The 13,584-nt window shown below is 40.2% G+C and overlaps 1 protein-coding gene across 3 annotated transcripts in view; it reads left to right on the top strand.

The window, feature by feature from the left end:
* Window positions 1–12,831, top strand: part of LOC150079799 (teneurin-a-like) — a 351,321-nt gene extending 338,490 nt beyond the window's left edge. For all 3 annotated transcript variants that reach the window (XM_090383375.1, XM_090383374.1, XM_090383373.1), the window contains 2 exons: window positions 3,114–4,713; window positions 11,369–12,831. In XM_090383375.1, the coding sequence (XP_090239501.1) occupies window positions 3,114–4,713; window positions 11,369–12,234 (2,466 nt within the window). In that variant the 3' untranslated portion in view covers window positions 12,235–12,831. The remainder of the gene's footprint in view (window positions 1–3,113; window positions 4,714–11,368) is intronic.
* Window positions 12,832–13,584: the final 753 nt, after the last annotated feature.

The raw sequence follows: 13,584 nt of genomic DNA, 5'->3' as shown, positions 1-13,584 counted from the left end.
ACACAAAAAATACAATGATGAAAGAAATAAACGCTAGAAATTAATTAAATGTATTTTAAACCATGGTGTTTCTGCACGTTTGAAGGAGAGGATGACATTCAATTTTTTTAGAGTAGTCTAGATTTATTATGATAAATTTTATGATTAATTCCGGGTAATATCTAAATACTTATGAATATCAAACATTCGGGAAATGTCAAAGCCTGAACATACGGCCCGAAGTTAAGAAAATGTCCAGCTTATGAATCTTGCCAACGGTTTCTTTAGCGGTCTTTGTATTTAACCACAGGCAATACTTTCTCCAAAACTCATTACTTCGAATGAAGCTCATTTATACTGCTTGAATGTATCAAGAAGAAAATTACAGGTGGGAACCTTGAGTGCTCCAAAAGTAATTCGGGAATGCTTTTATGAAGTTGATGAAGTTAGTTCCATGTGTAATTACAAGTACCTCTGTTGCTGAGTCTAATTTTTAGTTCTTAATTTTAAAAATTTTAGGAAATGTAAATATCTTTATGAAATGATGCATCACCTATAACAGGAATTTAATAAATAATTAGGGAGAAAAAGTTAGTATCCACAGTATTTACAACACGTATACTAGTCAGTCGAATACAGTTTGCAGTTTATGGATCAAGTTGAAACAGGTTCTGCTTCTGCTCCGTACAGAGTATTATTCATCATAACGGTAGCTACATTGTGATCAGTCAGTGAAGATTCAATCTTCGCTGTTTCACATCGGTTGTCCTCGCGGTTAATCACTGTCCTCACTACACCGGCTGGAAAAACACTTGGAATCCCGTCAATGACGCGAGAAAATTTTATGCGCTTTTTACTCCATGGCTGAGTTATTCGGTCTCAGGTGAGCACAGCAAAGTTTTTTCCCTCTCGGAAACTCGGGTTTTTCATCCAGCAAAACAGACAACCCTGCCAGAAAACACACTCATTTACAGACATAATGCACACGCGTAAATGAGGTAATTCTCGAGTGGCCTTAATACGGCAGTTTTGTTTTACATCATCGTGGGTAGCAAGTGGTTATAATTGTCATCCTTTCCACAACGAATGGAAAAAGTCTGGGTTCAAATCCCGTCAATAACGCAAGAAACTTTTATAAGCTTTTTTTTAAGTCCCTGGCTGAGATCTCAGGCAAGATTTTCTCTCGAAAACTCGGTTTTTCGTTCAGCAAAACAAACAAAGCGACTGGACTCGGATAATCCTAATATGACTTTTTTTGTCTTTATTCCACATCGGCATGGACACTTTATAGCAAGGTCTGTAAGTTGTGAACTGTTTACTGATTATTCCAGGTTTGCTAAAGTATACTGGTAGTCCCGTTCTAAAGAATGATCTCACCCTGAGTCCTTTCGGGAAAAAAGTATGAATTGTCCTATTAGTGGGAAATTATACCTGTCCATTCCCTGAGGGAGTAGGGGATGTACGATAAACTGGTAGTGATTGGCATTTCAGTCTGTAACTACTTTTCTAGACCTGAGACCGAATAACTCAGCCATGGAGTAAAAAGCGCATAAAATTTTCTCGAGTCATTTGGTTAAAACCTTAACCAAAACTACTGAAAACGGCAGACTTTATTGGAACATAGTGAATAAAGCGTAAAGAGGTAGGCATCAACAAAAAGTAATATCGACTTATCATTAAAAAAAAAAATTACATAGTGCTTTCACATACTGTACAAAATATTTTTAAGGCATGTTTATTATTCACATAATATAACTGGCCAAAAAATTAGAAACTTTTGAAATTGGCCTAAACGGATCATTAAATGCAGAAAATCAGTACTCCAAGAATTGTGTGTCCAATAAAAAGTCCAGCTTGCAGAAAATGACTGAAAATTTTAGTTGAGGCAAAGAAAGACCCATTTCCAACAGAACCATACGGCAGGAATTGAACAATCTGGGATTTGGTAGTCTTGCGTTTATGAGAGTCACTACTTTCTCTAAAAAATCGGAAATTTTGACTGGAGTAGTTCCGCTTACGCCACGACCGGACTATGGACTTTTTTAGACTTATGGACTTATTTAGACTTTTTTTTACAACAATAGTAGTGTGAAAGTGTGGCGTGAATCTTATGAAGCCACGCATTCAGACTGTTTCGTGTTCCCCACTCAGAGCTCAAGGAAGCATCATGGTATGAGGAACATTGTGGTGGTACGGTCTGGGTCCACATATACCGTTAGAACGTCGTGTTACCTCCAATGAATATCCTTCGGTCGTATCGGACCAAACTTACCCTCTAATGCTTCATTTTTACACGGATTGCGATGGATTCTTTCAAGACGACAATACAACTACCCACCGTGCAAAAATTGTATCTCACTGGTTCGAGGTTCATTCACAATTTCCGATATCTAGCCTGGCCGCGTAATTCTCCAGATAGGAATCTAATTGAGAATATCTGGGTTATGTTGTAAAGGGCAGTTCGGCTTCACAGTTCTTTATTCTCGTGGAAGAATGACCAAATCTCGAACTAGACTTCCTGGTACACCTAGTGGAAGCCACACCACGATGAGAGTGAGGGCAAGATAATTCGTGGGAAAGGTGGTACTACTAGATATTGAATAAAAAAGGTTTATAACTTTTTAGCCAATGATTACCTAAAAATATAATTCGTAAAATCTCGGCAAAGGTTCTCAGAGCTAAATGAATCACAGAGACATTATTGCATTTCTTAAACTTAGTGCAGTTACTTGTATCATTTCTTTACCTCCTGTGCAATAGAACGTCATGATTTAAAAAATCATACCTTTTTGTTTTAATTATTAAAATTATTATTTCATTATTTATATTTAATTATTAGACTAACTAGTAATCTAAAATTATTTTTTTTTAAAAATTACTATTTGTAGTTTACCATATATTTTATTATGGTAGGAGGGAAAGGGTGAATATTTCTAACCTTTTCCTCCCGCCCCAATCATAAGTCAGTTTATTAAATAAGAATATTTAGTGTCCATAAATACTCCATTAGCGTCAAAAAGGTATATAGTTATCTCAGTTCAACTGTTACAATAGAAATTAATAATAATCATTGCCAGTAGGTATCTGGTTAATGACAATGATGGATATTTATTCTATACTTTGTATCTTTTCAGCCTAGTAAAGTGGTACTGCCAAGTGGTCGCCGATTCCTGGCCCATTACGATCAAAATGGAGGTCTGAAGTCTGTAGCAACGCCAAAAGGAACACGACACTCCTTCCTCCTGTTGATTTCTATCGGTTTCTATAAGTTTCTTTACAACCCTCCTGGAAATAGTGGTCCGTATGTTGTACACTTCAATGACTTCAAGTTGCCAATCATGGAAATATTTCCCGGAGACCAGGGTAGGATTCTCTACCGATATACTAATCAATCTCTCCTGAGTGGAGTGGTATTCGGTGGGGGAAAAATCGAAATTAATTACACTTCCTCTGGTTTCGTGGCTTCTGAATCCCGAAGCGAAAAAGATCTGGTGATACGCAATGAATTTCATTACGACGGGTCTCTTCTAACGACGTGGAAGTTGAGTTTTTACAGCAGTGTCCATTTGACCAGTGCTATGCTTCATTACCAGTATGACAGATTACTTAGGATGAAGACGATGAGTCTTCGTCTAGGAAATCTACATTTGGCCCCCCTGGAATTTACTCACAATCAAAAAACTGGCCGGCGGGAACAAATCGCGGACTTTACTCTCTCAGAAAAATCTCAGAATGAAACAGTTCTGTCCGATAGTACAGCCTCCTTCTCCAAACTGTTCGACGCTTTGCATCGACTTCGACAATCCTCGCTCTCGGTAGTGGAGAAGGAAGTGTTCACCATGGACATCGAATACAACAGTCGCAACTCCGTTACACAATGTAAGATCCACATGACCCATTTAGGAAAGTCCAAAATAAGAGTCCAGAACTTTTCGTATGACGAGGATGGCCAGTTAGTGGAAATGGTGGGGAGGGACAATTGGAAATTCACTTATGATAAGAACGGCAACCTCATTACTCTTCAATACATGGGAAACAAGATAGACATCCTCCACGACATCGGAGATCGTATTATTAGTTTTGGAGAAACCCCTTATGTAGTGGACGGGCGGGGTTATGTAATCCAGAGAGGAGAGGAAAGTTTTGTATACAACACCAAGGGAGAACTCACAAAGGCCACCAGGAGTGGTCGCTACGAAGTCCAGTACTTTTACGACACCAAGAGTAGACTAGCAGTTCGCAGAGATAACTTCGGCAATGTCACCCAATTTTTCTACGCCAACATCGCCGCCCCAAATTTGCTGACCCATATCTACAACAATAACGATGGTAGGATCACAACATTCCTCTACGACGACAGAAATTTCCTTATGTACATTGTTCTCAATAAGGACACTTACTACGTTGCAACCGACCATAACGGTACTCCACTGGTGGTGTTTGACAAGAAAGGCGAAGTGATCAAAGAGATTCACCGAGGACCATACGGCCATGTTCTTTTCGATTCTAACCCCACTTTTTACTTGCCCGTAGATTTCCACGGAGGGATATGTGATCCCCTAACTGGCATGATTCACTTTAAAGAGATGTTATATGACTCGCTTGCTGGTCAGTGGTTGACTCCCAACTGGGGCGATATTTTATACCAAGTTGCCGATCCCCAGAATGTTCATCTCTACCGTTTCAATGACAATGATCCTATTAACCCTCAAAAACGACAGACCAACAAATTAGGTAAGCATATATCAATTAATTTCCACTTTAATATTAAAATTTTTTGTTGGTTGCTATTAACTTGGCAACTGACTATTGTTTACACTGAATGACTCTTTTATTGGGTACACCTATTCTTCTCATGAAGTGGAGCTCTTCTTCAACAACAGCATAGATATTCGTACCATGTGACATAAAGGTGGGCAAGTACATAGGACTGCTGCATGTGTGTAATTTAGTGCGCAATTAGGCAAGACTTAAGTGACTCTGAACATAACATGGTAGTCGGCACCAGATGCGCCACTACAGGAACATCAAACTGGCCAGTGAAGGATTTGAAAAACATTGCGTGCTTTGACGAAACCCGGTTCCTGCTGTAGTGATCGTACTGATTGGAGGACCAGAATATGGTGAAAAACAGCATAAGTTCATGGATTCATCCTGTCAGGTGTCAACATTGAAGGCTGTTGGTGGCAATGTAATGGTGTAGGGAGTTTTCTTTATGCACATCGGGCCCCTTGGCACATCCCTTCATAGCTACAATGTTTCTATTTGCTAATGAGTTCTTCCAACACGATAATGCAATACAAAGCCAAAATTATAAAAAAGTAGTTCCAGCACAATGAGAGTGAATTCAGTCTGGTGCGGTTGCTTCCCCCATTTGCTGGATATTAGTACAGTTGAGCACCTGTGAGATGAGGTGGAATGAACTCTTCAGAGTAGAGATCCGCATCAATCCAATTTGCAACTGTGGCAAGCAATCAAGTAACGTGGATCAGCGTCCCCGTTGCTCGCTTTTGACAGGACCCTAGCATGAGTTCGTCACACAATGAATATAGGCTGTTCTGAGGGCTAAAGGGGCTCTAACGCTATTAAGTAGGTGTAACTAATAAAGGCCATTTTGGTATTGTATAACAGACTTTATACCATCCGCAAGGAAATAATACAGTTGATCAATGTCACTGCTCTCTTAACTCCTCTAGTGACTATCAAACAACATAACCACATTAAGTGCACTTATTGTCCATAAAATAGGAAATTTAAATAAATTAGCCTAATCAGAGTAACCCAATTGATATTACCTATTAATTGATTAATTAACTGGTCGATATCTTAAATTATGTTTTTACTTGCCAAGTAACATTAATCAAAGTTCCAAACGTTGGCTTAGTACTACTCCTACTACTTAGTTTCGGAACAGTCTCTGGTACGAAAAGTCATGTGATAATATTGATTTCGTAAAACGTTTACAAAAACTTTCATAATGGAAAATTAATCTCCTGTTGGCTCTCCTTCCATTCTAATTATAGCCTGTAACGTGTCACCAACATACAAAGAACGTGGAATGGTTCGTTCTCTGTTTCCAGAAGCTGTGTCACCTAGTTTTTTTTTTTTTAACTTTATGTCCATCTTAAAAATTGTACAACATTTCACATAATTAGAGATAGCTCAATCAAAGGTACCTAACAATATACATTGCAGTTCTTTTACTCCAGAACTGCCAATACAGTTCTCCCCGATATGGAATTATAAAACTCGGAACTTGGAGATGGTTTATGATGCTATTTTAGAGCTGAATGCGTAAAACTATTAGAGCTATTAGAGCTCTAAGAACTATTAGAGCTACCCAGAGATATTAGAGCTTTTCATACGACTTCCAAACAACTGGGAACTGCAATTGAACACACATTGCCCTACCATTAATATCCGGATACCAAAAAGAGCTTTTATTGTATCATTTAATATTTTGTGCTGAAACCTTTTGCTTTTATGACGGCCTTCAATCTTCGCGGCATACTCTCAACCAGTTTTTTTATAAATGTCAGGTGATATGTTCCAGTTCGGCCTTGTTCTTTGGGCGATCTCGACGTGCACGTACCAGAGATGCTCGATAGGGTTCCGATCAGCCTCTGGGCTGGCCAATCCAACTTTTCCACCCATGTCCTCAAACCACTATGTTACGACCCAAGCAGTATGGCAGGGCGCGTTGTCTTGCTGATACAGGTATGGGCCTTCCCTGAAGCATTGCCATAATGTTGGAAGTGCATAATTGTTCAGGTTGTCCCGGTATTGCACATCATTCATGGTTTTGTCGATAACGACTAATGAGCCCAAGCCAAACCATGAAAGGAGCCCCATACCATGACACTGCCTCCACCAAACTTCATTGTTGGGAGGATACAATCAGGAAGGAACTGTTTCCCTGGCATTCGCCACACCCACCCAGGAATGGCCATCAGACTGGTAGAGTGCAAATCTCGACTCTTCTTTTCATAGGACTGTTTTCCACTTCTGTACAGTCCAGGATTCGTGCTCCTACAGCATGTTAATCGGCGTTTAGCGTTTGTTGAGATGATCAATTCTGTTGCACTGTTGAGGTAATTCTGTTGCACTGTTGAGGTAATTCTGTTGCACTGTTGAGGTAATTCTGTTGAACAAGTCATCTTCCATGCCCACGTTTGCAATTGTCTGTTGGAAGCCCAGTGTGCATATTTATAGCAGGTTTTGTGACATGTTGCATGCATAGGATCTGCTTCCCCATCCATCCGGATATTAATGATAGGGCAGTGTATGTTTAAAAGCAGCCAGATGGTGCGGTAACCTTCTCCTGCGCTCTTCTGTTAAAGTTATTTACTCCCTTTGATGCGTGAATTTACAACGATATGGAGGAGAAGGATTCTATTATGACATTGACCAATACTAAGAACTGTTTTAAAGACCACCAAATTCAAAAGAGAAGGAAGAAAGTGAGTCCACTGCCCACATAATATTGAAAATCTTCTATTTTTCAAAAAATGTTACCTTGATCTGTAGTACTAAATGGTTATTTCGAGGAAATTTTATATATGTAGTCTATAATTAATTCAAATTAGATTTTATCATCAACTGTTACAATACCAACATCTGTTACGACAGCTTGAAAAACTATTGCATGATTAAAGACGTCTGTCTCCAGTCAGGAGTCTAGACTGGAGACAAAAAAAGAGTTTCCGGAGAAAAAACCATTCTACCGTCGCCTGAGACCGGCTAACTCAGCCAAGTTGTGAAAAAGGCCCATAAAAATTCCTCACGTCATCGACGGGACTCGAACTCAAGTCTTTCCCACCCGGTATGTATTTGCTTCAATGTCAACCAAGTTTCAACACGTGTTGCATTGGCAGTACTGTTGTAAAATATGGTTACACTACGACATCGACCTCATGAGTATCACAGTGGATATAAACGTTGCCCTCCCACACTTGGTGGAACAGGAAGGAGCTCGAATTTTGCATAACTAAATTGAGTTAGTCAGAGGAGAGGATTGCTTGGATTTTTCTCCCGAAAATTCGATTTTTTTCGTACAGCAAACGGTAAACCGATCGATAAAAAACGTACAATTACAGACAAATACACTGACACCTCGTAGCCTTAGTTGCTTTAGTACTATGGCGTGTTATCAGCAACCAATTTTCCGTGCTATTACATGAAGAATGAAATATGTCTTTTTATAAGTTCCACTGAGTAAGACATAATTTAATATATTTTTTTTCTCCCAGAAACTGGAAAATAATAATAAATATAAAATTTATTATTATTGTATTTAAATAGTTTATTTTATTATGTAATTTCTTATTTATTATAAAATAAATTCGTATAAAAGTTATTGCTATACTTAAAAAAAATATACATACACCCATTGCGATTACAAGTAGTTGCTACTAAATATTACGTTGGCTACGTTTCTGAATTCTTTTGTGGAATCCTGTTATCAGGCCAAAATAGAAAGAAAAACTGTCTAAACTTACACTCAGTGATCGCACTGATCACTCAATTATGACCATCCATCCATAATGGACTAAGCTGCATAGATCGCAGTATAAAAAGCCAAACACCTTCGTATGCTGGAGCATTGGTAATCTGCATCTGGACGTGCAAGCCAAAGGGGTAAAGTAACAGTTATGGGACGTAGGAAAGATATTATGGAGGTTCGAAGGGGCATGACTGTGGAAGAGTGTGCATCAGGTGCTTCCATATCGGAAACGGCATGTCTTTTCGGTTGCTCACTGTGGTTAAGGTGTACAAAGAATGGTGTCGAACGGCTCAAACCACCTCCTGCCGACAGAACCGTAAAGGATTACACAAATTGAACGTTCGTGCTGAACGAAGGGTGCAAAGAGCTCAACGACAGGTCACTGTGCGTCAGTTGACATCGCAATACAATGTGGGGAATGCAAGAACAACATCCCAAATGACGATGCACCCCACTCAGACATTTAGAGTTCCACAGCAGATGACTCAAGGGACACCGTCTCCTCACCCCTGATCAACGGTGGTTGAAATTACCACCCCCAAACAGAGGAGAATGAACTGTTCCAGAGTAATAAAAGACAAGTTGAGCACTGCTTGCAAATATATAATAAATGTATATATTTCCAATTTATTATATGTATAATGATGTTATATTACAAATATTAACTAGGGCCAGATTTCATTTCTTTTTAAATCAGTGTCAAAATTTGTAACACTTATTTAGATGTACTATTTTTTGTCCACTACTGTACACATCGAAAATTACACTCGGATAAAACATTAATGACATACTCACGTAAAGAGAAGAGCAATGGGGCATTCTCTGTGTGACGTGATACTAGACAAGACCGACAGCCTGTCATTATGAATCGTCTCCAAAAATGAATTCCAAACATCGATTAAGATGAGGGACAGAATGAAGTAGCTCGAAGATAATGATATGATCGATCAGCGAGGCTTCGACCGAATGAAACAAGGTACTCACCAACACACCTCATCTTTAGTATTGATAAAGTATTAACAACCTTGCAGGAGCAAATTACTCATTGATAACAAAAGCTAATGGATTTGTATACACAAAAAGATAACAGAGGGCGCTTATGAGCTTAGTACGGGGAAATGAGAAAAGGCTAATCTGAGCCTTAGCTTAATATACCAACGGCATAAGTTTGCTATCTGGATTATTATTTTTTAAGTTATTATAATTAGTTTTTACCTTTTAAATTTATATTTTTGTTTCTATCAGCTAGAGCCTCCTTTAGAAAGCTCAGCATTAAAATAGGAAACATCACAAGGCGTGGATGACCAATGAGTGAAGAGGGTCAGTTTTAATCTTATTGGTCCCTGAGAAAGCTTGAAAATCACTGAATTAACATTAGCATTGGCATTAGTAGAGGCAAGAAAGTAAGCTTATACAATATTAGCCAAAGAAAAAATTCCCATTTCACCCATCCATTCGCCCCAAACTTTGTTTAGTTCTTCCTTGAATTTATTTAAGCCACCAACTTCCACAACGACAGATGGAAGTTTGTTCCAGCAATCAACCACCCGCTGGCTAAAGGCAAATTTCCGCATATCTATTCTACAACTGTCTTTCCTCAATTTCAATTTATGTCCCCTCAGGTTCATAATCTGAGCAAGAGGAAGAATCCCATCAGCATTCAGCCTGCTGAAAACCATTTCATTCAAGTCTTATACACCTCAACCAGATCACTTCGCAGGTGCTTAGTCTCCAGAAGCTGCAATTTGCAGAACTTAAGCCTTTCTTGGTAAGAGAACCCCTTCGTTTCCCTCACCAATCTTGTTACCCTTCTCTGTACTCGTTCTGGCAGCTCTACATCCTTCCTGAAATGAGGCCTCCAGACCTGTACGCAGTGGCCAAGGCGTGGCCTGACCGTTGCCTTATACAATGGGATAATCACCTTCTTTTCACTACTAGCAAGATTCATGTATATCATTGACAAGACCCCATAACTGCTCTGGCAGCCTGTCTGCATTGCTCAGCAAACATGATATCGACTGCGCAATTACCCCCAGGTCCTTTTCATTCTGTGCATATCTGAGTGTAGTACCACTGGGGTACTGCACTCAGTCTGGGGTTTCTGCCACCCATATGCAGTACTTTGCATTTGTCGATGTTAAACTTCAGCTCCCACTTCTCAGTCAACGCTCAACTTTTCTAGATCCTGCTGCAGTAGCATACTGTCATTATCAACCGAGCAACCTTTGTATCATCAGCAAACGTGGATGGACATTAAGCCTGATATACTTTCATCAATAGCATTGATAAATATAGAAAATAACAATGGGCCCAAAACTGAACCCTGGGGAACTCCTGTAAGAACATTAGTCCACGAAGAGCAGTACCCATTGATTACCGCTCTCTGTCTTCTCCCACTCAACGATCCTTTTATCAGTTGCAGCAACTTGCCCTTAATGCCATACTGCTCCAATTTGCAGAGTAGTCGTTCATGTGCAACAGTATCAAAAAGTTCCTAAAATCCAAGTATATGATATCAAAATTATTTTTTGCATCCAGTTCCTTTGTGGACTTGCTGCAAAGCCCCATGTCGACTTCCGAGTTCACGCCATCTTGAATATTCGGTATGGTACGTTGTCGCAAAAGGAACGGCAAAGGCTTCTTCTTCAAAGTCGAAATGGCTAAAATAAATAGTTTTAAGTGAAAAATAAAAATCAAACTAGTAATGAATTATTATTATGAATTTCCAAACATGTTTTGATGTTTAAATATAGGGATGGCGAACTTTCTTCCTCTGGTGTGAAAAATTAACAAGGAAGAGTCCAGAGTTCGCTGTCTCTCCTTTGAATTATGTTACAAACAACTCTCATTTCAATGTTCTCATTTCATTTTTATTTAATTTTTCAGATCTGATGGAGTGGATCAAAAGTCAAGGGATCGATATCGCTAGCTTGGACTTGGCCGCCCCCAGCGTCTTCAGCGCTAATTACCGACCCAACCCCTCACCCTTATTTTTAGAAATTCCCTCCGTGCCGCTGGTGTCAGGATTCGCTTGTGCTATCCAACAAAAGCTCGCCAACTTCGCCAAACTGTCCAACATCGGTAGGCCAAAAGTGAAAACGGAACAACTGTTCGAAAGTGGACTCCCAAAGATCAGTACGGAGAACGTTCCATTTGGAGCGGGGGTCACGGTATCCCGATTTGGAGATCGGGCAATTGTCAGGACGTTTAATGACGCCGATGCGATACGGAGGGATGTCTTCACTTCGGTGTTCAACAATTCCTACTTGCTGGATCTCCATTTGGTCATGCACGGCCACGACGTCTTTTATTTTGTTAAAGATAGTACATGGCGAGTGACCGATGACCTCAATCAACTTCAGCGACTCGGCAACACCATCAACACCACCGTTCATCAGAGTAAAATAGAAGATCAGAAAACCGGTCACCACGTCGACGTCCGAGTTCACGCCGAACACGCCATCTTGAATATTCGGTATGGTACGTCCCCGCAAAAGGAACGGCAAAGGCTTCTTCGGCACGCCAAAAAGCACGCCGTTGGGCAACGATGGGCTCAGGAGCGAGAGATGATTCTTACTAATCAAAGGGGATCTCAGACGTGGAGCGAACAAGAAAAGGAACACATCCTCAGCTCGAGTTCTGTGCCAGGATACCGAGGGGACTATTACCACGACGTTGACCTGTATCCCGAGCTTTCCGACGATCCGGCGAATATCGTCTTTCAAAAGACAACCCCAACTCAGCAAAGATGATCGTGCTGTTCCCTCCTAACAAGAGACACGAGAAGCCCGCGAGGCTTGAAATCACCAGAAAAGTTTCCTACACACGTAGTCTGCCAGGTGGAGCCACCCCTGTAAAGAGAAATATATTCTACGGCTTTCTCGGCGCATCAGGTAACTCGAAACTAAATCTCATTTATCCTCTTGCTTCGACTACAGTAGCGTTCAGTGGGAACCCTCCACCAACCCCCCCTCTTTTCCCAGAGCAAGACAGTCCAGAGCATGCTTCTAGCCGTATCCTCAACTACAGAAGCAAGTGGACAATCAGAATCATGTGACTAGAAGTGTGTTTCCTCTCGTTTTCCTCTTCTCGTGCCATATTGCCGCCATTACACCCCCCGCTGTTCTCCAGTACACTTCGAGGTACGACAGTGGCCTTCTGGAAACGTGAGCTTTATTGAGAAAAATCTCCTGCGGAGACACTCAGTGTGCCGAGGACATCAAACCGAGTGATACATACCGTTAGTTGTTTTTTTTACCTCGTTTTACAGTTTCTTAATGTGATATGAGGTTGTCCGTATACCGCTGGTGTCGTCTGTTGCTTTGAATGCTCTAGTCAATTATAAAGATGATGTACGGCTTTGTACAAAAATCCTTTTGGACTCTTGGTTTTTCTTCAGTAAATGCAACACACCACTTTTTGCCAATAACCATAAACACATCGATCCACAGAGCAAACAGGATTTTCCAGCTAACTCCACTAGAACAATCATAAAGATGATGTAAGGCTTTGTACAAAAATCCTTTTGGACTCTTGGTTTTCCTTCAGTAAATGCAACACACCACTTTTTACCAATATCCATAAACACATCGATCCACAGAGCAAACAGCATTTTCCAGCTAATTCCACCAGAACATTCAGTAAACGATGGATTGGATGAGGATAGGTCATATCGAACCTCAGACAACTTCGTATGATTCACTTTGGAGGATTGCGAAGAACATTTCCTAGCTGTAGATAATATCAAACAACTCAAAGCCATCATCGAGGAATGCTTTTACAGTATTAGGCCTTCAATCCACGAATAAATTTACGAATAACAAAGGACGCTGAGTAGCCACTTTGTTAGGTACATTTGCATGCGTTATAAAGAAGCGAGCTCTTTGGAGTAGAAATCCCTGTAATCACCCAATTTGTAACAAATGTGAAAAGCAATTGAGTTAGCATGGATTAATATTTCTGTGGTATGCTTTCTACAACTCGTAGAAAGCATGCTGTTGTTGAGTCAGTGCCACAACAAATCTTGGTTGTTTCGAGGGCTAAAATGGGACTTAATCTCTACTGGGTAGTTGTACCCAATAACGTGGCCACTCAAGTGTATT

Source organism: Mastigoproctus giganteus, chromosome 10, assembly GCF_048544385.1.
Source record: "Mastigoproctus giganteus isolate SK-2022 chromosome 10, ASM4854438v1, whole genome shotgun sequence".
Classification (NCBI taxonomy): Eukaryota; Metazoa; Arthropoda; class Arachnida; order Uropygi; family Thelyphonidae; genus Mastigoproctus; species Mastigoproctus giganteus.
This window is presented reverse-complemented; position numbering and strand designations above follow the sequence as displayed.